At 41.9% G+C, this 22,404-nt stretch overlaps 2 protein-coding genes across 2 annotated transcripts in view; one reads left to right on the forward strand and one right to left on the reverse strand.

Moving 5' to 3' along the window:
* Positions 1–473: 473 nt before the first annotated feature.
* LOC104391116 (chromosome unknown open reading frame, human C10orf71) lies at positions 474–5,078 on the forward strand. Its single transcript, XM_010000347.1, has one exon. The coding sequence runs from the start codon at positions 474–476 to the stop codon at positions 5,076–5,078; it is 4,605 nt and encodes a 1,534-aa protein (XP_009998649.1).
* Positions 5,079–20,633: 15,555 nt separating this feature from the next.
* The window catches only part of DRGX (dorsal root ganglia homeobox), a 30,641-nt gene continuing 28,870 nt past the window's right edge, over positions 20,634–22,404 (reverse strand). Inside the window, exon 6 of the mRNA XM_010000360.1 lies at positions 20,634–20,899. Within this exon, the coding sequence (XP_009998662.1) occupies positions 20,634–20,899 (266 nt within the window). The remainder of the gene's footprint in view (positions 20,900–22,404) is intronic.

The raw sequence follows: 22,404 nt of genomic DNA on the forward strand, positions 1-22,404 counted from the left end.
TTTGCAGGTATGGAAAAGGAAGTACTTGAAATTTGGCTCTTATATCCTTGTTTAAGAACCCAAGCAAATAATCTGAGGTGAAATCACTTTTTTTAATGGCATTTTTTTCAGAAATTAAGCTCTCTACCATAGTCTACTGGAATTGACAAAAATAACCATTATTTTTCATATTGTTTATTGTGTTGCTAGCATCTTGCTTAAAATACATGTAAAAGCAAATTGATTGGTGACTGATATATCTGGAAAACGCTAATAGTGCTAATATAGGAAATGATAATTTATAATTTTTGGCTTTACAGAGAAGAAAGTTTCCTTCAGCTGTTCTGTAAGATGAATGGATGTCCAGCAGCATTTGGAGGAACTGCTTTGCGCTTGTGAATTGCAAACAGCTGCAACCACCCAACACAATTCAGCTGCCTATTTGACACCTGAAATTCAACCTTTGGATAATTAATTCATGACTCCCAGGAACAATGCAGGGAAATAAGAAATATACAGAAGGACATAGTGACTCCTCAAGTATTGGGAGTCTCCTGGATGACGCAGACAGAGAGGTGAGCAGTCTCACAGACCGGGCTTTCAAAAGCTTGTGTGTGGCAGAACTCGAAGACTCCTACAATGAACCAGATCTTGCCATTTCACCTGACTTTGCCCTCCAGTTCTCTGCTAAATTTCACCCAGGGACATTGAACCATACCATCAAGAAAAGCAACATCTGTAAGAAGCCACCACCCATAAACAATGAACATACAATAAGGGCTTCAACATTCCAGCAGTTACCAAAATGTGCTCCAGAGGAGAAAAAAATTGCTAAAAATAACACCTTTGCTACAGAAAGGAAAAAGCTGAATTTATCAGTCCCTGGTCCAAGGAACAATAAACATGTTTCAAAAGTGTCCTCATTAATTAAGACATTTGATAAGACTGCAGACCAAGGGTCAGAAGGTTCCCTGATAGCCCTTAAACAACCCATTACAAACAGCTTTCAAAAATGTAAATTAAATCATGGAAATGATATAGCCTGCTGGGATGACACAGATATTTTAAGTGTCGATAAGGAAGTTTCTGAATTTTCAGAGGCTTGTCAAGATGCCCACTGTCTCAGTGGCAAACAAGAGCCACAGGAAAGACTTAATAACATAGACCTGAATTATTGTGACTCTGATGGTTATTATCCTGTGTTGATTGAGATGTCAAAAGTAGCCAAGTCAAATTTTTCCCGCTCATCTAAAAGGGATTTAAAAACCAGAAGTGTGAAAGTTAATGAGCCAGCAAAAAAATGTAATTTTCTTCATAGTGAAAATAGTGCTTTTGAATCATGGAATGTTCATAAAAAACTGACTGAAAAGGAGAAATTTGTTGATGTAAAAACAAGAAATGAAGGTCTTGCATACCTGGAAGAAAGACCATTTATTAAAGGATCCCACATACAAGAACATAAATTCAAGATCACTGTTGCTAAGAAGAAGGAGAAAGATTTTCAGACTGAGCCAACTCCACCAGAAGCTACTTTCAGCATCCACCTCCCAGCTGTACACATACCTCAGGGTCCTCTCTCTTCAGAAACTGAATTTCCTGCGGTTCTTCCTCCCACACCCCCCCCTAGGATCCATGCATATCAGGGTCCTCCTCGGCCACCCCCTGTCCAGCAGGAACTTTCTCTTTCACCCTCCACCCATCAGGGACATCCTCCAACACCCCCTACTCCTGAAGCCCCTCCTGTGCCACCACCCCCAGTGCCAGCTCGGCTTTCTCCCCTTGCCATGTCCCAAGCCTCTGCTTCACCCCAAACCGTATCCTACGGGATGGTTTCACCCTCACTCATCTCACAGGCACCTGGCTCACTTCCACCAAGACCCCAGGCAATCTTAACTAAAGAGGAGGCCCTCAGTCCCCAGCTGGGCAATACCTGTCCACCCTGGAGAAGACAGAGGGCTACAAAAATGGCAGCAGAAAAGAGCCAGACTTCAAATGAGAAGTTCACAGCCAGTCATGAGACATTGTCTGAAAAGGCAACTGGTGCTGAAGCTGAACCGGTTGTGACTCCTCTGGCTAAACAGGTAAACTCTGGATCCATCGGTCCCTCTTTCAACATCACTGAACTCTTAACTCCCATCATACCACCAAAACAGGAGGTAGACCTTCTGGAAAATGAGCTGATCCCACTGACAACTCCTCCCATTGAAAGTGCAGCAGCAACAGACCAAGAGGGGAGCATGTTTGGTGATTACAGGTCTCAGGATAGTTGCAAATTGAGAGCATCAAGTCTGTTGTTCAACTTGAGGGATGTGCGCAAACGTGTTAAAAGCCTTTATACCCCTTCTCCCTTGTTAAGGGCCTTGGAGGAGAAAAATAAAACTAGGCAAAGTACACAGGAGAGTACAAATACGAATGTCTCACTCTCGACTTTACAAGAAAATAGTTGCAAAAATATTGCAGAGCAGGATGATATAACCTCTGTATTGTCTGGCAGTGTTCATGAAAAGGACAATAAAACTGATTTAACTGGACAGTTTACAGACAGTTACCTGACTTTGAGTTCACACCAGACAACAGCAGACCTTTTCTCTTACCAAACTGGAGACAACTTGCAGGAAGATGATTCAAAGCACAAAGATCTGATTAAAAATACAGAGCATAATGAAAACTTCTCCTTGTTCAGACATGAATCAAATGAATCTGATTTAAGGAAATTTCTGCAGTATCCAGGACTGAAACCATTCAGTAAAGACAATGCAGATACAACAGCTGGGCAGTCCATTCAAAATCCCAGTGTCCAGGGTGAGGAAAACGAGAGACAGGCTGCTAATCGGAATGAAGAATTTGCCTTCAAAATGCTCCCAAACCAACTGTCACCAGCAGAGGATGTGCCATACAGTGACATCCAAACTATCCAGTTGATAACTGGCTGTGAAGCACAAGGGAAAAGGAGCAGTAGCTCTTCAGAGCAATCTTTTGTCTCCACAGTAGAGCAGCCACTTCAGGAGGAGCCATTTCCACCAGTGCTCCTGCTGCAGAAGGCATGCCTTCAAGAAAGTCAGAAGACTGAGAGTGAAGTGGGTGTCGACAGTAAAAAAAGACACAAGGAGAGAGGGAAAGAGTCTGGGGAAGATGAACTGCAGTATTATGCTTGTGTCAGCTCTGGTACTGGTGCAGCAGAAAAGGACAGTGAGATTATTGGAAATGAGCAGGGAAGCTTGATGAAAGAGAAACTAAGGAGAGAGAAAAGGGAAGAGACCAACAGCATTGATTCTGCTTCTGGCAGTACAAGGGACATGTCTATCCCCAGGTCTGAGGAGCCTCAAACACCCCCCTCTTCAAGCTCAACAAAACCCAGTTTGTTTATGATTAAAGATAACACATTCAGGTCACCTCAGGTAATAAGGGCTGTCAAGCTGCCACTGTTCAGGTCCTTTTCCCTGGATGATACAATGAGCAGCAGTTATAAGGAAATGGAAGGTAGGTTTGTGCCCCCAGCAGTGCGCAGCAAGCAGCACCGAAATATGTTGCATGCCCAAGAGTTAGGCTGGTCGGCACTGAAGGGCAGAGGGCAGCAGAATATGAGGGATGAAGGAACTGACAGAGGGAAACAGACCAGTGAGCGTGAATCTACTTCAGCAACACTGGATCCCAGTATTCTGGAAGATAGAGAGAACCTTTCATTAGGGAAGCTGACAAAGGGTGAAGAGACTCAAGCTTTGTTAAATAAAGTTGGGAAAATGAATGAGGAAAGTGTCTGTGGAAGGAAAGAGAAGTCCCAGACTAGGGAGGCAAGACACAGCTTAACACAGCCAAATTTAGGTCTGGAAAATGACCAAGCACAAAGCAACCCCAGCTGCTCTGCAGAAAGAAAGACAAATTACTTTAAGAATCATCATTTATCTAATCGCAGAGGTGGCTCTTGTGCAAAAAAAATAATCACTAAGGAGAACATTTCCCCTGTGACTGGCTCTGTATCAGAGGACCACACATCTTCTCCTGTATCGCATGAAGCTTTAGAGGACAACCTACATATGGAAGGTGCACAAGTTTTGTTAGACAGTCTTGCATGCTCTGCTGTTGCAAGCCCCAGGTCAGGCAGCACGACACACTCTATTGCTGCCAGTGTATCATCAGACAAGCCAGCAAGAGACAGAGAGGATGTTATAAACCCTGTCTTGCTAAATATGGCACTAAAGAGCCATGCTGACATGTCTGCAGAAGAGATCCTTGATTTGGCACAGAGGAATCTTTCTTCTGCTTCTGCAGGGGCAGCTGAGAGAATGGAGCCCAGGGGACTTGGGGACAGAGCAGCAGGCAAGCCTCCTGCTGTGCCACCAAAAACAGAAAAGGCTCTGCGGCGGGCCAAAAAGCTGGCAAGCAGGAGAAAGAAAATGCAAGAACAGCAGAAAATACATCAGACTGAGCATACGGATGCTGTAGGGAGAAAGTCTTCTCATGCTGGAGAGACACTAGCCTCTCCTTCAGCCTTGGGATATTCTCCTCTTCATCCTGTCCCTCACTCAACTGTTACTCCCATAGAAACCAGTACTGGAAGACCCAGTGGTGCATCAGCAGTAAGCCCTTCACCCTCTTTAACCCAGCGTAAACTCCTCCAAGACCCTGATTCTGGCCAATACTATGTAGTTGATTTACCAGCTGAAGTTAATTTAAAGACATTTTATGACCCAGAAACTGGCAAGTACGTTCAAGTATCAGTCCCTTCCTTGGAAGGGAACTTGTACCAGCCCCCCTCTTCAGAAATTATGAATTCACCCTATGCCTCCTACCCTAGAGTGCTGCCTTTACCAGCTTCATCTCTAGCAGTGCTGAAGTCACCTTCTCAGCTCTCTGAACCTACCTGGTTAATGCCAGCTGCACCAGGAGAAGCAGCTGAACTACCTGAAGATGGCCAGCAGGACTACAAATATGCTGAAGCTGTGGACAACCCACCCTATATTGAACCAGCCTCTTACCCCTCCAGTCAGGATGCTGTAGGAACTCAAGTTCATTTACGAAAGGACATGAGCCCAATCCCAAACACTGACATCGTGTCCCTCACTGATATAGGTGATTTTGCTGCTGAAGGAGTATCCTGAAAACTCAAGTAACAAAATATGCCAGCTAGTGTTTTTAAGAACCGTTTGGACAGACACATGCACACAAAACCACATGCAGATTTGATGTTTGTACAACACTTTTATGTCTGAATCTCATTGTGATTTGCGTAGAAAGGAAAATGAAAACGGGCCATGTTGAAAGATGCAAGGTGATGATAACTCTGAAGAAGTGTGAAACTGGGAAAGCACCAAATTGTCAGTGAGATGAAGGGGCAATGCCAGCTAAACAAATAAATACAACAGTATGAAGCCACTACTTGCTGCTGCTGCTGCTTTGCCATTATGATGGCTGGGATTGCCAAAGGAAGTATCCTTTTACCCAGATGTGTTGCATCATCTATGACACAAAGTAAAAGGTGTAAGACCATTCTGTCCATCCTATGAGGACTAGGGCAGATGCTGCATCTACTGAAGTTTTCTCACTGCCTTTGAGCTATACTGACAAGTAGAAAGCATGTGGCTACAAATAAGCCAGAAACCCAAGACTCTTTTTTTTTGTACACATTTATTGCCCAGATGTTATTGACAAGAAGATTGTATGCTGGCTGCACAATACAACAGTCATGCCAAAAACCCTTTATAAACAAATAGAATACAGTTGCAGCTTCTCTAGACTTCTCATATACTTTTGCAGTGTCCACTAACATGCTGCTGAATTCTTTATATTCCTTGATAACCTCCAAATAACTTTTCTTAGGATCAGGGATTATTTATAATGCAGCTTAAAACCAAGTACATTGATATTTGGCCTGAAATATTTCTGTTAGGAGCAAGGTTGAATGAAATCCCATAACAGTGTTTAATGTTTTGTTCAGGTGAGAAGACCTTTGCTTATTACAATTTAAGTGCTTTTTTTGGTTGTTTTGTTTTCAGGATCCCACTGAAATAGAGCACTAACTTTTAAAACCTGGAAAACCTTATATCTAATTTTGGTTTTGTGAATTCTGAGATTTAAAGGAAAAAAAAACCCAACAAAACAGAAACAAAACACAAAAAACAACAACAAGTAAAATAAAAAAATGGGAGAGATATAAAACACACAAAATATTAATTTATAGGAAAGTGCTTCTTTGGTTTATCACTTTTCTTTGAAAGATCTGTATCAAAATATTATTCATCCTTGTGTAAGCTCTTTTTTATCATAATACATAATGAGAGAACCTTAGTGAAAAAAAAAAAAATAATTATGTGATATACCTGCTTATAAATATCTATATTTGGAGTACTAGTTTCCTTTTTCTCTGTCTCATTTTCATGCTGCTTTCCCCAACTAAAACTGAAGTGCAGGAGCTCTAAGGAGGAATTATACTAGTGACTTTCAGCCTGATTCACATCTCAGGCTACTTTTACAGGATTGTTTTCAGTGAGGTGACTCTTCACTTCTTGAAAAGAAAGGGTGGAATCAGGCCTTTTGCTAATAAATACAATATGAACATGTAACACAGGCACTGCTCTGCTCTCCCAGTTTTAGATTTATTATAGAAGTTTTCTTCAGTAAATTCTTCATTTCCCACAGCCGAGACTGCTCTCAGGACACCAACCAGTGTTTGGTGTTTCATCTTCTTCCCTAACCTGAAGTCAGCTCTCAGCCTTCCACCATCCCTGAGAAAAGTCGTCTGTTCAGAAGCTGTGCTGAGCCCATCAGACACCTCCTTTCATCAGAGCTAATTGCTAAAATATTTCCCACTGAGCTGCTAGACAGACACTAAAGGCATCTCTTCATTGATTTCACTGGGGTTTAGATTTGGCCTTTAATGCTTTTTTAAAGTCTGTTTTACCTATTTTGAAGTATTGTCAAATATGCCATTTTGTGATTTGGCAGGGCTGGTTGCAACAGAGATGTGGGGTATAAATGGAGAAGGTTTAGTTTGTTTTGGTTTGGGTTTCTAGTACATTCAGCTAAATACCCATATTTGAACAAACATTTACTGTTCAGTCTCCACTTTTTGAAGTTTTCAAAGCTATGAACAACCTGGGCTGGCCTCAGACCTGTCCCTCCTTGAGCAGGAAGTTCATCCAGGTACCTTCTGAGATCTCTTGCAGCCTGAATTATCCTATTACAAACATTATTTTACAATTATACAAACATTATTTTACAAACATTAACATTTTTTAACCAATTTTGGCTTGGAACTCAGATAATGCAGTCTCCCTCTGAAAGGGAATAATTTTGAAAGAAATTAAAAATAAAAACAATAGTGTTTTAGGAACAAAGATGAGTTCTCAAGTTGTTAAATTAAGGGAAATGACACGTGTTATGAATCTTTTAATTTTTTTTATTTTTTTTTTTTGTCACAAATACTTTGCTAAACTGCCATAGTGCCATCAATGTTGAACTTCTTTGTTGCTGTTGCAGCATGCCTATCCGGAATGAAGCAGAATGTCATCTACATGTTAAAATGTAGATAAGTAGATCAGTTAAAGTTTTCCACAGTATGTTTAGACAGAACCTATGTAATCTGAAAGCCTAGCAGAGTGCAAAAACCATTTTTTTTGTTTTGCCAGTTACACATGTAAATGCCTGTAACAGCCACAAGTCCAGAAGTAGGCACACTTGCAGAGGACAGAATAAAATTAACATGCTTTCCAAAGGGACATTGCAGATACAAAGTATCCATGCAGAGATAAAAAAGAAATAATAACTTGATAAGCAAAATATACAACTGCATTTTTTTAAATCCCCTGTGAAGGCAAACTGAAACATGGGCATCTGAAAAGGAGCCAGTCCTAACTTGGATACCTAATACGTTTCAAGTAGGAATTACTTATTTTGGCCAATACTTTCTGTTACCTTCAAAGAGTTGCACTCGCAACAGACCATGTCTCCAAACACGCTCATGCCCCAGAGGGAGTTTTGATGTAGAGGATTTGTAAGTAAATTAAATAAATGGAACTGGGGATGTTTGAAAACAAATACAAAAGTGTTTCTCATCATGTGTCCAGAGATTTCCCTGGAGCACTTTGACACAGGGAGTAAATGATATTATAAAAAAGTGTTACTCTAGGTCCCAGCCTGGTATTGACTCCATTTGAATAGGAAATCATTAGCAAACTTGACTCTGGCCTAGACCATGCTGTTGGCCAACTGCTTGCCAAGCTGTAGGAATGTGTGTGCTACAAACACACATAAACAACCATATATATACATACATACCTACCTACCTATATATATATGTATGTAATATACCTATAAAACTGCCATTTGCATACCAGTATAAGACAGCAGTAATGCCTGTGGTTGTGAACACAAAATTTTTGAGCTTTAAATTAACAAGTATTTTTCTTCCCATACCCTTTTCTGTTTGTGTTTATTTGGTTTTGTTTGTTGTTTTTTTTCCTATTGCTGCTGTAGGAAACTAGGATGTAAGAGGTCATTATTAGGAAAACATGACAGTGAATTACTTTTTTCTTTTAGAGGTGGGGAGACTATGGGAAATGTGCAATAGTCATGAAAGCAATTGTAGGAAAGCACAGTTTTGTGATGTGACTGACAGTGACATTAAATCATCGGTTAAAGAGGTGTTGAGGCAAGTTAGGATGGTTTCTGCCTTGCCAGCAGCCAATGGTTTGTACTGAAAAACACTGTAGGCTCTTTGCATTCACAGAAGCACAGCAGGCTGAAGGGAACAGAGGACCACTGCTTTCACTACTCCATTTTCCTGCACATTTCTGGATGCCCTGAGGCTCATTTACGGCAGTGGTTCTTCCCTGGCAGATGTGACTGAGACCAAACCTGGCTTACTTAGTCTTTGGCTCTTGGGCCAGAACTGCCTCCCTTTGAACCTCTTTCTCCTTCTGGGACATCTGCAACACCTTCCAGTCCAGTGTCACATGGCAGATTTATACTGCCATCCCACAGTCATGGTTCTGTTCCAAGAACTCAAATTTCCTCATGCAAAATGCTGCTTTTGTTTTAGAGTGCAGTTTAATTGAAGTGGCCTACATGCATGGATTTTTATCTACTCCTCCTTGGCTGTTTAGTGCCTTCCTAAGTCATCTTTTCAAGAAAATGTATTGTCATCAGCACGATCCATTAATGCAACTGTATTTGCAAATACATAATTATTTATTAATTAATAAAATAAAGGGGACTTGTTTTACAATACTGGAATGGCTTCTAGACAGCTTTTTCATTATAATTTTATCTCATTGTAATTTTATCTCCAGTTGCAACAGCAGAAAAAGTTGACAACATGGAAATATGTGTTCATGTGTGCATGTGTGTGGTACGCAATTAAAAGAACTAGGAGATGACTGGATACAGGGCATCTGCTCCCTTCCTATTCCTTATAAAGAGAAGGAGCAGGAGGCTGAAGAACAGCTTTAGCCGAGGCCTTCTGCAATCATTCCTACTGCTCCCTGCTGTGTGAGGGCAGCAATCTGACCAGAGGACCCTGGGGATATGGTGCCAGCACCCAGTCCAGCAGCACTGGAAGAGGACCACTACCTTGCCACCATTCAGATGACATCAGGACTTTCTTGTTCCCTCTGCCCCCTCTACCTGGAGGACATTAGCAGGTGTGTAACTTGAGGTACCTTGTCTTTTTCCTTACTAACCAGTTCTGCAGATTGTATGTAGTCTCCAGATTCTTGTCAGTGAAGATTTTACATTTCTCGGTTTCTCTTATTGTCTGTTGCATTATGAAACACAGAAGAAACTCTTCTTAAAGTGATTTTGGCTCAGTCCTGGTACAGACTAGCAATTTTATTTAGGACTGCTCTGCAGATCAACCCTGACTATCCAAGCAGTCCTTCCTGACAGTGGAAGTGTTACAGTGGTTTCAATATAGCAGAGTATAAACAGAAAAATGGCTAGTTATGTTTTTACAAGAAATACATTGACAGGTTTGCATATCTGTATTTGGGGTATATACTGTCTTTCTCAGTAAGTAAAGAACTCTTAAGTTTGATCTTCTGTCTCACTACAAAGCAGCATCAGAAGGTGGTGATATTGTACATGATGGGTTACGTGGGCTCTCATGAATGCATAAAAATGTGTGATTTGGAGCAACTGGTGTACATTAGTAATTTTTATTAAGAAACTCCACTTCAGAGCCTGATAGGAGGTAGAAAGAACATGGAACACTTGAGTAAATTGAACACCAATGTGGGTTGTTTGTTGTTGTTGTGGTGATTTTTTTTGTGAAGTGCTCATTATAACAGCAGAGGTCAGTGATTAATTTATTTTGTCTTTAGGATTATTATTCTGGTCTTATGATGATCTTATATTCACCACTGTCCCCTGATACTAAAAGTAATATTATAATTATGGGGTTTAAATGGGTAGGGAATGGCTGAAAATGACCTGTGGTCTTTCCTTGTTTCTTTTTTATATTCTCAAAGTTTTGATGATGTTGGTTTTTTTACATTAGATAGTCAGATCTTTGGTACTCTATGGCCAATTAGAGATTTGTTTCTAATGTGCTACTGAACATACTTAGAAAGCAGTGTTTCAATAGTGCAGAAGAGAAATAATTTATGTCCCAATTGCCTAAAGCTCTCTGTTTTTATTAAAGCAAATTTAACTCAAGCCTTTGGGGAAGCAGCTTGCAGTGCTAAAAGATAAGCACTTTCACATATCAAAGTCCATATCAAATATATAAAGACCTAGGGTATTTTGAAAGAAGGAGAGAGGAAAGATTCTGAGTCGCAAGGACAATCTTTGAAATCGTTCTAGCAATAGAAATAAGTTGAACTCCAGCAAAAAGTAAAAAATGTTCAAAGCACCAAAAAGCCAGGGCTTGTCAAAATCAAGCTGCCTGGCAGGCTAACTCTTTACCTATATTGGCTTGGACTTCCTTGTCCTGGAGCTCCCCAGAGTGTTCATACTCCTGCCTGCTGGCATTCAGTGTCAGAGCCTTATCTCATGACTGCCCCTCCAGCTGCTTAAAACTGACACAGGGAACGGTAGCATTCAGAGCACTTAAAAAAGGTTCCCTCTGCTTTTTTTACTATGCCAGAAATGCCAGTGTTGTCACTAACAACATGAAACCTTTTGGGTGAGAAAAGGTGCCCTTCTTCAGGATCTTCCACAGGCTACAAATGGCAGACAGACATTGAGATGAACAGCAACCCTTCTTTCTATTCCCAGTGCTGATAAACTACAGAAGATGCAAACTGGATCTGGCCTAAGAGAGACCCTTTCTTCAATTGCACTGAGATTCCTAAAAGTCTGTTTTCCAGAATCAGTTTTTGCAATCGAGAGCTGTTAGCCTGGATCAGGTGTCCTGAGACTGTGTCCATTCCCAAGGAATGTGGATAGAAACATTTCAGTATTATTCCATGCCAAAACTGGCTGTGGGTTTGCGAACTTTCCAACAGGAAAAGTCAGAAATAAATTAAAGGAGAATATTATGTTACATTATTGTTGATGGATGTCTGCCTATATAGAGATATATCAATGTGAATATATAATTATAGATATAGTATTCATGTTCTACTGAGGCATCTGGACATGATCTAAACAGTGCCCTCGAAGTGTCCTTTGCATCTCCCACCTGTCAGTCTGCATGTCCTGTTACTTGCAGGGACTTCCTCGAGAGACCTCCATTTTCCCCTGGGTTTCCCATGTACTCTGGCGTATTCCACTACCCTAGGAAGATAAATTTTCACCTCTTTCCATATTCTTGCCTTTTGCTTAATGCTTCCCCTTCACAAAATGACTGCATTATAAACACAGCAAAACAAACACTTCTCCTGGCAACGGGATAGGCCCCAACAGTCCAAACCAGCAGCATAACTGGCCCTAGCACTAATACTACTAGCATTAAACTTCTTACCTTAGCAAGCAGATCAGCCCTAATATAAACCAAGCAGGATCAAATACCAGCTGGAGTACTGGCCCAATAACCTACTGACACAGCCAGGTCACCTGACTACACCTTAGCAGGAATTTTCCAATAAAACCACTTCTTTGCTGGGAAAAAGGCGGGGGGGGGAAAGAAAAACTGAAACTACTTGCGGGTGTTTGGAAACATATTTGGGGTTTTTGTTTACAACCACTGTTTCCTGAGCTGGGAAATTTGTTGAAAAACTATTGAGTAGTCCTAACTTGCTTACATGTATGTATAACTGAACTTTCCTAGGCCTTTTCTTTTGTATTTAAATTACTTTTTAAAGAAATCTTTAATATAAAAACATGTATTAAGAAGTGGAAGCTAAAGGAAAATTTTTCAAATATCTCAAAATGTTTGTAATACTTCAAGTTGTTTTATTATTTTGTGGTTTGTTGGGCTGAACATTGTTTTGGCTTTTTTTTTTTTTTTTTCGGTGTTTAGGTTGTGTTGGTTGGTTGGTTGGTTGGTTGGTTGGTTGGTTGGTCGGTCGGTTGGTTGGTTGGTTGGTTTTTTCCAGTTTGGAATGAGGAAGAGATATCGCCATCACCAAAATGGTCATGTGAGGGGAAAGCAGTTTCTGGTTCAGTCACAGATGAGTGCTTCTATCACCAGCTGTCACTGATGAGTCACTGTGGAGCTTCCTTTTACTCTGCACTGTCCATATCTCTGGATTTGTCTTCCATATGACCAGCTCCCTGCTGACAGTCTTGTTATTAACACTGAGCAGGGGCTATTCCCGCTGTTAACTAACTGTGTTTTCAAGTGGTAGAGGAAGCTGGTCATAGTTTTATACCATTCTGTGTATCTAAGACATATTTAATGGTGTGCAATGTCTGCATCCCTGGAGCATACTAAAGGATGTTATCTGATCATGCTCAGTAGGACACTAACCATGTGCTTTACACTTGTCAGTTTTTATGATTCTCATCCTAAAAATCCCAAACATCATCCTGGTTCTAGAAAAGGTTCCAGCCACATTCACACTGTGAGATCGGCACTAATGGAAGAGCAATGGTGTATTCATAGTGCACTTGAAGCTCTCCTTCAGGGGGCATGGCTTTGTCAGTAAAACTGGGCTGGGGTCTTTAGTAGTAAAGCCCATAGGAAAGTAAGCCTAAGCATCTGCTTCAAAGGGGACTTGCTTTGGCCAGATGTTACTTTTGTAAATGAAGACACCTGTTAAGCACAGGAAGAGAGAGGGTCCCAGGCAGAGACCAGGAGGGAAGGATGAAGGAGAAGCAACAGGCCTTGTTAAATTGTGGCCCAAATATATCCAACCTGACATTTTGGAGATATTTTGTTTGGGCACATTTAAGTTCCAGGGGCAGAGACTATGAAATGAAGCCTAAAACACCTGCCCATGCAGTGGCAGGAGGAAAAAGGCATCTCTGGTACCTTGGCTCTTCCTTTCCTGTCTCATTAATGTAATTCTAAAACTTAATTAATAACATTTATTAATTCCTGACTTGTTTTCAAAGTATTTGGCAAATGATGTCTTGCAGTGTAAAAGAGCACTAATGTTAGTAAATTAAATCTGATTCATTAAGTTGGTGCAAAGGCATAGCCCTTAACTCAGTGTATTATTGTTATAAAAGTTTTATTTGAAATGAGTAGAAATTGGAAGGTTTCCAGAACTTCCTATAAACAAGAGTTTTCCCAGCCTCAGAAGCTCTCTAGACATCTGTACAATGCAGCAGACCTATGCACACTATAAATTTAATCTAACCAACACTGCTTCAAAAGAAAATTTAATTCCAGATATAGTGATCCCTTTGAGTGGGGCAAAGAGCATCACCTGTATCTTCAGCTTTGCTGCTCCTCATCCCTGGTTACAATGTGATGCAACCAGACAGTGTGGCATTGAGGGTGATACAGAGGCACTGAGGGGTCCCGAAAGCCACACTGTGGTGACACCAAGCCTCCCAAGCTATGGATGTTTGATCAGTTACTAAAAAATTGGACCCCTAAGCAAAAAATACCTCCCTTTGTATATCTGCACTGAAAAAAACCTAGAGCTCAGGATGGCTAAGCATGGTGCAAAAGGGTCACTTGTAGGAAAGCACTGAGTAAGAAACAATCCTCTTTCCTTCCATCTGGGAACTAATGTGTGAGCTCTGTCCCGCAGCCTCACAGTGGAGGAAGGGATAAAATGTTGTGCAGTGCCGCCTGGGCTTTGATGACAGAGGAACAGCTCTGTGGGGTGTATGAAGCTGACTCATATGCAGATCCTGAGCCTCATGGAAAGAAACCCCATCAAAAGGAAATTAAGCTGCCGTTTGCTAACATACACACACACACAAATACCTGGTTGCTTTTTATCTGTGTCATTTGTCTGAACAACAAGCTGCAACATCAATTTGGATTACTCTCAGGTTAGCCCTATGGGAAAAGTATTCAGGTACTTGGCTTTCTGAGTGAGATTTTGAAACTTTCCTTTCTGACCCCCGTTGGACTGTAATTGTGAAATTGTCCCTGGAGAGCCTCTGGCTGAGTCCCAGTAAGGTTTAGCTCTAAACATGAGTAATGGTTCAGAGGAGAAATAGGATAAGCTCTTCTGTACATATTCCTTCCCTGCCAGCAGCCAATTTCTTGTGCACTGCTGCAGAAATATTTCTAATAAAAACAAACAACTCCCAAGGATGGTCCAATCCCTTGCTGTGCCAAGGACTGGTGATCACATCAGCATCTTGGTTCTCAAGCATCTGCCAAAACCTGATGGCTTCATCCAGCACAACAGAGCAAGGGGGAGCCAGTTGCGATATAACAGGCAGCGTTTCAGTTCCTGGGGACCCTTCTTTTCAGAGCTGGGCTTCTTCATTTAATGGGCCTTGGATCTTATTTAACACATCAGCTCATGTACAGTGTGGGTGTAAAGGAGCTGTGTGTATATAATAAAAAACCTCAGCCTATTCAATACCTAGGGGAGCCCTAATAAATTCGTGACTATAGCAAGTGTTAGTCTCTAGGGCCAGTACTGAATGCTGGAGTTTCATAAACAAAAATTCTGAAGAAGAAGAACAAAAAGGTAAAGCAGTTCAGCTGACAAAGCAAACACAATTTTATCAGAAATTAAAAGTTTTCTCCTGGCCTTGACCAGTCCCAAGGACTGGTATTTAAGAATGGTTGTGTCTGGGCTGCACTTTCTGACTATACTACTAGAGGTCTCCTAACCTGGTCTGAGGGGTGCTGCTTGGAGAACAAGGGAACTTGTATATCAGAATAGACCTTGGCAGCTAATGAGCCATATTTTTCCAGCCATCCATGGAACAGGAGATGGGTAAGTTGTGAGAGATGACATACTTCCAGGTATCCACCTGTATACAGCTTCGAGGTCACAGTGCTCTGGTTTATGCTGAAGCTTGAAAAGTGGGGCAGTAACAACGACCCTGCCATTAGATCAGCCAGAGGAGTGACAATTACCTCTGCACAAACAGAGCTGTTCCAATATCAGGTGCTATAGGAAATTGTAGGGCAACTTAGCTAAACTATTAACTGACCATGACCAGCAACAGCTTCAATGCTGCTGTCATGTTTTATGAGAAAATACAAGTGCAAGGCAACTTCCAGGTCCATCAGAATGGAGTTGGGGGTGGATATGAGTTCTGGATGTAATTCAGCTTACAAAAAAAAACACATTGTCTTTTGTTGCTCTGCATGTGAGAACTCTTGACTAAAATGACACAGGTGACCACGGTTTTTTTTGTTCTCTGTTTCATGTCATGGATGTTACAGCAGTACTGTAAAAGCACTGACTACAGAAAAAGCCATTGAAGTTAAATACTAGAAGAGTTATGCAGGCCAATACTTTAAATCCTGGTGAGTTTTAACTATTATGAGTTTACTGCATGAGACTTTTCACAGCTCCAAAAAATGATGCTTAGTCTTCTGAGACAGCTGACTAACACCTACTTGTCATGGCAGAGAGCTTAGGGAAGGCGATAAGGAAAATGTGATTGGATTATTAAAATATTTTAAATTACTAATTCTCAAATAAGGCTGGATTCTCTATATGCCACTGAAGTTCTCATTTTTACAGCCCAGATCTATGTAAGTCTTCTTTGGCTGATATCAGGAAAAGATAATATTTTGTGGTAATATGGTCACTTGAAGTCAATATTTTACTGCAATGCGAAGGAAGTTTTTAACTGGAAAGAATAAAGCATTGTTTATTGTACTCTATTGCCCTTTTATTTATGATATGGGTGTCAAACTCCTCAGTGGAGAGGTCTGAATTATGTATTCAGAGCTCAGATATCAATTCAGGGTTTCTCACTTCCTCCTCTTCACACACTGCTTCCACCACACAAACAACCAGGAATAGCATGATCTTTATTGAATAACAGCTCATTTAGAGGGAGAATATGCCACAGCAGAACACCACAAGCATTTCATCTCCATCCTCTGCTCCCTCGTGGTCCACCCAACAGCAAACTACTTCCTCCCACACTGCCCTGCCTTCTTTCTGCTGCATGGAAGCAGAAAGCTTAAGGATGCAGCAGAAGTGCAAACTTCCCAGAAGACACAGCCCTGCCTAGCAGGCTTTTCTCCCTGGCCCTGACACAGGATGGAGGAGTCCTCCAGGAGGTCCAGAGAAGTACAGCCCAAATTTGCCAAGGGCAGCAATCTGTGGGGAATACAGAGAGGAGGACACTGACTGCAAGAGGGAAGAGTTCAGTGATATACCAGGATCTTCTTCTACATGCTCATGGCCTTCAGCATAATTGTAAATAATACTCTTAATAAAGAGCCAATTAGCCTAACAATCTCATTTCTATCCAGCATACAGCATAGAAAGGTCTAGCCTAAGGCATAACTGAACGAAGGTGCATTCTCTGCTTGACATTTCCCGATACAATGTATTGTAGCATAAGGACAGGACCATAGGCTTTCCACAGAGTGGTGAGTGTGGATGTTGAGGTGGCCCATGCAGGGGGGGGATGAGGGGAAACTGAGTGTCATGGCTGTCTGTGAGTTCTGGAGAAAAGAGCCCAGGACTGGAGATTTTTTTCCAAAATCATGCCAAGTGACATTTACGCAGAGGCCATTCACACTACTCCTGACTCGTGTTGGTATGGAAATTCCAGAGAATTACTTCATGGGATCTAATGACAATGTAGTAAGCCATTAAACAAAACCCATCCATCACTCAAACCTTGGGCTTCCATTTTTCCTTCACAGAGCCGAAAAAACATCACACAGGCTGATTTTTTGAATAGCTCACATGTAAATCATCCCCTTGGGCCTGAGCCTCTCACACTGGGGTTCAGCCTGAGTGACTTTTTATAGACAAGTTATAAACTTTTAAATGCCAGACTTAATCAGAGCTACTAAGATGGTCATTACAGGAACAGTTTAAGTGACATAGCCCTGATATATGACAGCACAGAAAGGAGGCAGGTGCCTCTTTCACAGTCAGTAGTCTATCTGGAAGGTAGTAGAGTCTAGTGGCTAGAAGCAGGCACGACTGAGACACAGATCTCTTGAGTCCTGCTCTTGCCCTTGTGCTACTGCTCAGTGACCTCAAGCGATTGTGCTACCCTGAGCAGGCAGGTCTCACACCAAAACCTGAGAGGAAAAAAAACTATGCTCTGATTTTCTCAACGTGTTAGTGAGATATCTGCCTCCCCTAAGGAAGTCACAAGAATTGTTGGTGAATTGTCCTTAGGGTTTAATGTGGCATTGTACACAATCAAAACATACATAGCCAAATGCTTCATTTACGGCTGACCTAGAGCAACCACCTACAAAATCATATTGAATAATCACAGACACATCAGACACTAAAGAATACAAAAGACCTTAGGTTTAAGCTTCTGGAGGACTAATGACACTTTGCTTCTAATAGAAAGCTCTGCAAAACTTCAACTCCCTGTAATTTTGCCATTTTTGAGACACCCATGATGTCCCAGCTGTGAATCTGAGAGCTTCCCCCTCTCCGCAGCATCTTTGTGGTCTAAGCAGAGCTGGACAGTTAACAATGTGAGAGAAGATGCTTGGACAGAGAAGCTGATCTCAATGAAAACAATACAGGAACTTTTCAGGGTTTTCTGTCTCAATTTATTTTAAGTATTAAACAAACAGAAACTACAGCATGCTTCAGATACTTTTCTTTGTTGTACAACAAAACTATGGACTTGTTTGTAATTGCAGCATTTCCAGCAACATCAGGCAGACTTGTCGATGTTATCCAGTTTTGCACAGTCACTAGAGTGTCGCATCATGAATTATTAAATCAGTGCTTCGTGGTAATACATAATTTCTTATCAATTATTCATGCTAATGTGTGTGTAGTTTACTTAATTGTGTTATTGACGATCAAAAGTAATTTCCTGAAAATCCTCAAGGACAGAAAATTTAATCAGCGTAACTACTTTTCAGATGCAATGCTGTTAAGTATTCTTAATTTGCTCAACAATTCACTTATTTATGTACCTTTCTGGAGGAAATACGAGTTTAATCAAACAATTAGATTGAAGAGTTAGTGTACAGAAGGGCTGAAGTTCAACTGAATGCAAAGTAATTATGTTGAAATAAAGTTGGGGTTGCCTCTTTGGAGGGGATTTTTTTTTTCCTTTTTTTTGTTTTGTTTTTTTTTTGAGGGGTACTCACCAAAAAAATTGTGATTCAGATCACTAAGAAAACAGTGATTCTCTCTCTTCAACCACTTCCCACAACAAAGCACACAGCTATCTATTTATTTTTTTTTGTGGAAGAAAAAGATCATTCCTGTTGTTTGAACTCAGCCATAATTTCCAGTCAGGAAAGGCACTTCCACTGCAGCAGAGCAGCTCCTGAAGCAGGAACATAAAGGCAGATCACAGATTACTGCATGTTCCCCACTCCACAATTAGGACAGATCAGGATTGCCAAAAGAAACACATGGTGGGCAAAAGTAAAGCAAAAACTACTCCATCTGATGATTGTGGGCCCTGTCAGATTTTTCTTTGTACTTGGATGCAAGGACAGACCCAGCAATGCTGCTCCCAATCCCTTGTGTCTAGAAGACTCAAACCGTACCCTGCAGGAGTGCCCAGTCCCCTTCACTCCTGAAGCAATGAAAGATGAGGGCTGAAGATGAGGGCTTCCACCCTTTGTATGGGTGCTGACATTAAGCCCTGTCTCAAGGAAAGAAAAGTGTGCACCAGTAGGTATAGGAGGGTCTTGCAAGCCATGGAAAAGTCCAAGGTTCTGTAAAATTAATGGGCAGAAAAGTCTGGGCTGGTAAGTGAAAACCTACAGACTGCTAGTCAAGACTCTGTGCCTAAGTCAGCCTGAGAGTTAAACAGAACCACTTCTAGAGCTGTAATGGAGAGCCTCTTGTTGACACTAGACCTCAGCAGTTTTCTCACCAAGGTCCTGCTCTGAAGACCTTCAGAGCTAACAAGAATCCTTCCTCTGGGCTGCATGTTACTTGATCAAGTCTCAGAGCAGTGGTTTTACCTTGTTCTCCAGGAGTGTCTGCGGACAAGCTTAAGGAGTCTTTAAAAGGCACCTGAGAAAAGCAAGTACATGTCACTAAGTTTAAATCTGCATGTGCACTTCCCATGGAAAAAATGTGGGGCACCCCAGACTAAAATACCTGCTCTATAGCATCAGATCTTAGTCTGCTTTGCTTTGGGGAGTTTTGGAACAGAGATAAGACTATACTTCCTGAGGCATCAATTTCTCCTGTGCACTGTGCCCACTCTATAATAATAAAGATATGTTCATATCTAGATTAATTACAACAAGCCTTCAGTTAATGGAATTATCTTGATTTTGGATGGCATAAGAGAATATCCTTCCAAGATTTATTTCCTCTCTATGAAAAACAAAACATGCAAGGACATACTTGCACTATTGCAATGCAGGATTATTTTGTTTTCCAGTCTTTCTTTCCAATAGAATGATGTTAAAGTACCTCCCTAGTCTGTGTAGATCTAGACACAACTGTACTCTCCACAAAATACCAGCATTACTATTTGAAGCTATAAGTGCTGCTCTGGAGTCATGTGTCTTTTATGTCCAACCAAGGGAATGGCATGAGTAACAGAGTAATGTTCACATAGAGACTAGTGCAAGGATTTTATTCACAGGTAAACTCATGTCAGCAATTTCCCAGTAATCTACTCCATTAAAAGTTTCACTTTCAGGGAAAAGAAGGAAAAAAAAATCATTAAGAGTTTCATTCTGTTTTCTGTTTCTCTTACACCTGGCTTTCCTGGGGTAGATCTGATTGAAGTAAAATGCCATCAGAAAACAACAGGCCAGGCTGGTATATACCTGATTAGTCCTTTGCCTCTGCAGTGTGTGGTGGAGTAAATGATGCCTGGAATCCATTTCCTGCCCTCCATCTCGTTTCTAGAATTGCTGGCCTGCTGCCAGTCCTTCCTCTCATGCAGGATGGGCAGCTGAGATGTCCAGCAGCAAGCCAGGATCTGGGGCATTTCAGCGTCCCAGGAAGGTGGAGGTGGGCTAAAAACAGTTTCACAAACGTTTCCAAACACAGATAGTGCCAATAAATCAGGGGAATTAACCTAAAGCGGCACAAGAAGAGCAAGGATGCATGAAAGGCAGCCAAAGAGGCCACTCAGGTTCGCTGGGTCCCTGGTGGCCCCATGACTTCTGGCTGGAGCATGGCCACACTGCAGTTCACACCGAGGCAGAGCCCCAGCGGTGGGTACCTGCCCTGAGCCAAGAGGCCGATGCCAGTCCTGCCTCATACACTCTTCTCTCGTTCCATGTGCTCCTTGGATGGGGAGGGCTGCTTGTCCTGGCTGCCCTCAGGGCCAGGTTTGGTGGGAGGAGTGGGGCTGCTGCTGTTGGAGGGCAGGAGGTTGGCAGACTGGAGCACAGCCTCCGAGTGCTCCCGGGCCTTCATGCGCAGCGCGGCCACGCTGGCGGTGCGGTTGCTTTGGCAGCCATAGGTGGGCAGGAACGAGAGGCCCATGGGGTCTGGAACACAGCATGAGCACAGCGGGCTCCCTGAGGAGGAAGGAGACAAGGCACCATCACTGATAGGGAAGGTTATGGGGACTGACTGTTCCCTCCCCAGTCAACCTGGAGAGGGCAGAGATGCGACTGGGGACTGGGGATGGCAAGAGCTCCCTTCTCTATTGACTTTTAGTGGGTAATAGCTGTTCTCTGGATCAGAGCTAGAAAAGTCAGATCTGTTCTGCTGAGGCCCACTGTTCAGGATCTTGCTCTATGAGTCATCCAGGGTGACAAATAGTGAGTGAGGGCAAGGAGAGTCCAAAGCAAGCAGTGAAGTTTAAATCACACATGAGTTTTCCCCACAAGCAAGGCTGAGTTTATACTTAGTTTTCATCACAAATTTCTGCTCTGTGGCTCCCCCCAGCCACAGGCTGGAGGTGTCCCCTGCCCTCCACCTGCATGCTGAAACCTGGTCAATATGGGCAGTTGCATTTGTGGGAGTGCCATCTCTTTACACCTGAAAAAATTCTGCAGAGATAAAGATTAAAATACTGTCGTTACTTTACAGGAACTAATGACCCTCTCCTACCTCATTGTAAGATGACATGACTTAAGAGTCACATGAGGAGGGATAGGCCAGACCATCTTTATCCTGTGCACCTGAAGCACAGCCTGCCCCAAGCAGGCAATAATGCTTACTGAAGAAAGGGTGCAATGGGTGTTCTTCTTCCTTTAAGCCCAAAGGTCCCCCCGCACCCTGCTGCCACAGGCAGTCCTCCCTCCACCAGCTGCCTTTCTCAGCTGAACCATGGCAGGTTCTTCCTCTGGCTTATCTTTGTTAACATTGATACTTGCCCTGCAAAATGCCTGTTCTTCATAGCTGATATGTTACCTCCCAACAACAAACAGCCTGGCTGCACACATCCTGACACGACGCAATGTCTTCCTCTGATCTTTCCAAGCCAAGGACTTGCTTTAATTTCTGCAGTTAATATTTGAGTTAAATGGCTCATGACTAAGTGATAGAACTAATAACCTGCAGGGAGCAGGTAGTCTTTCTTTTACAATTCTGCTCTCAGTAGCCATGGGTCAACACCCATCTGCTGGGGATGAAGGCAGACAGTTGTTTGTTTTTTGGATATTGGCAAGACTTCTACAGCAATTGTCAAAGAATAGCAGCTTGCAGGTAACACTCAGGAGAAAATGCTCTTTGCATTTTTAAAAACAGAATCTAAAAGAGACAAGTTATTAATGTAACTGGAAAGTCCTCTTTTCTCTTGTAATACTCCTCCGATAGAGAATATGATCAGCAGACAAACATTTCCGTGGGCCCAGGAATTCAAATTAACCACAAAGGCAAATATCAGCACTTGATTAAAATATTTTTTTTGTTCTTTGCACTAGCAACCTCAGTCTTGAATTCTGTGGCTCCTTTGACTAGGTCAGAAGGAAGGTTTATAACAAAATCCACCCAGTAACAAAACTTGCTGATTTTTTCCACCACAAACCACTCTCTTAAAGTAATTTTTTCCCCATTTGAATTGCAGCTACTGTAG

Source organism: Chaetura pelagica, unplaced genomic scaffold (genome assembly GCF_000747805.2).
Source record: "Chaetura pelagica isolate M959 unplaced genomic scaffold, ChaPel_1.0 scaffold156, whole genome shotgun sequence".
In the NCBI taxonomy this organism is placed as follows: Eukaryota; Metazoa; Chordata; class Aves; order Apodiformes; family Apodidae; genus Chaetura; species Chaetura pelagica.

Excerpts from the sequence above, each read along its gene's own strand:
- LOC104391116 (XM_010000347.1), top strand. The coding sequence starts at position 474 with ATGCAGGGAAATAAGAAATATACAGAAGGACATAGTGACTCCTCAAGT.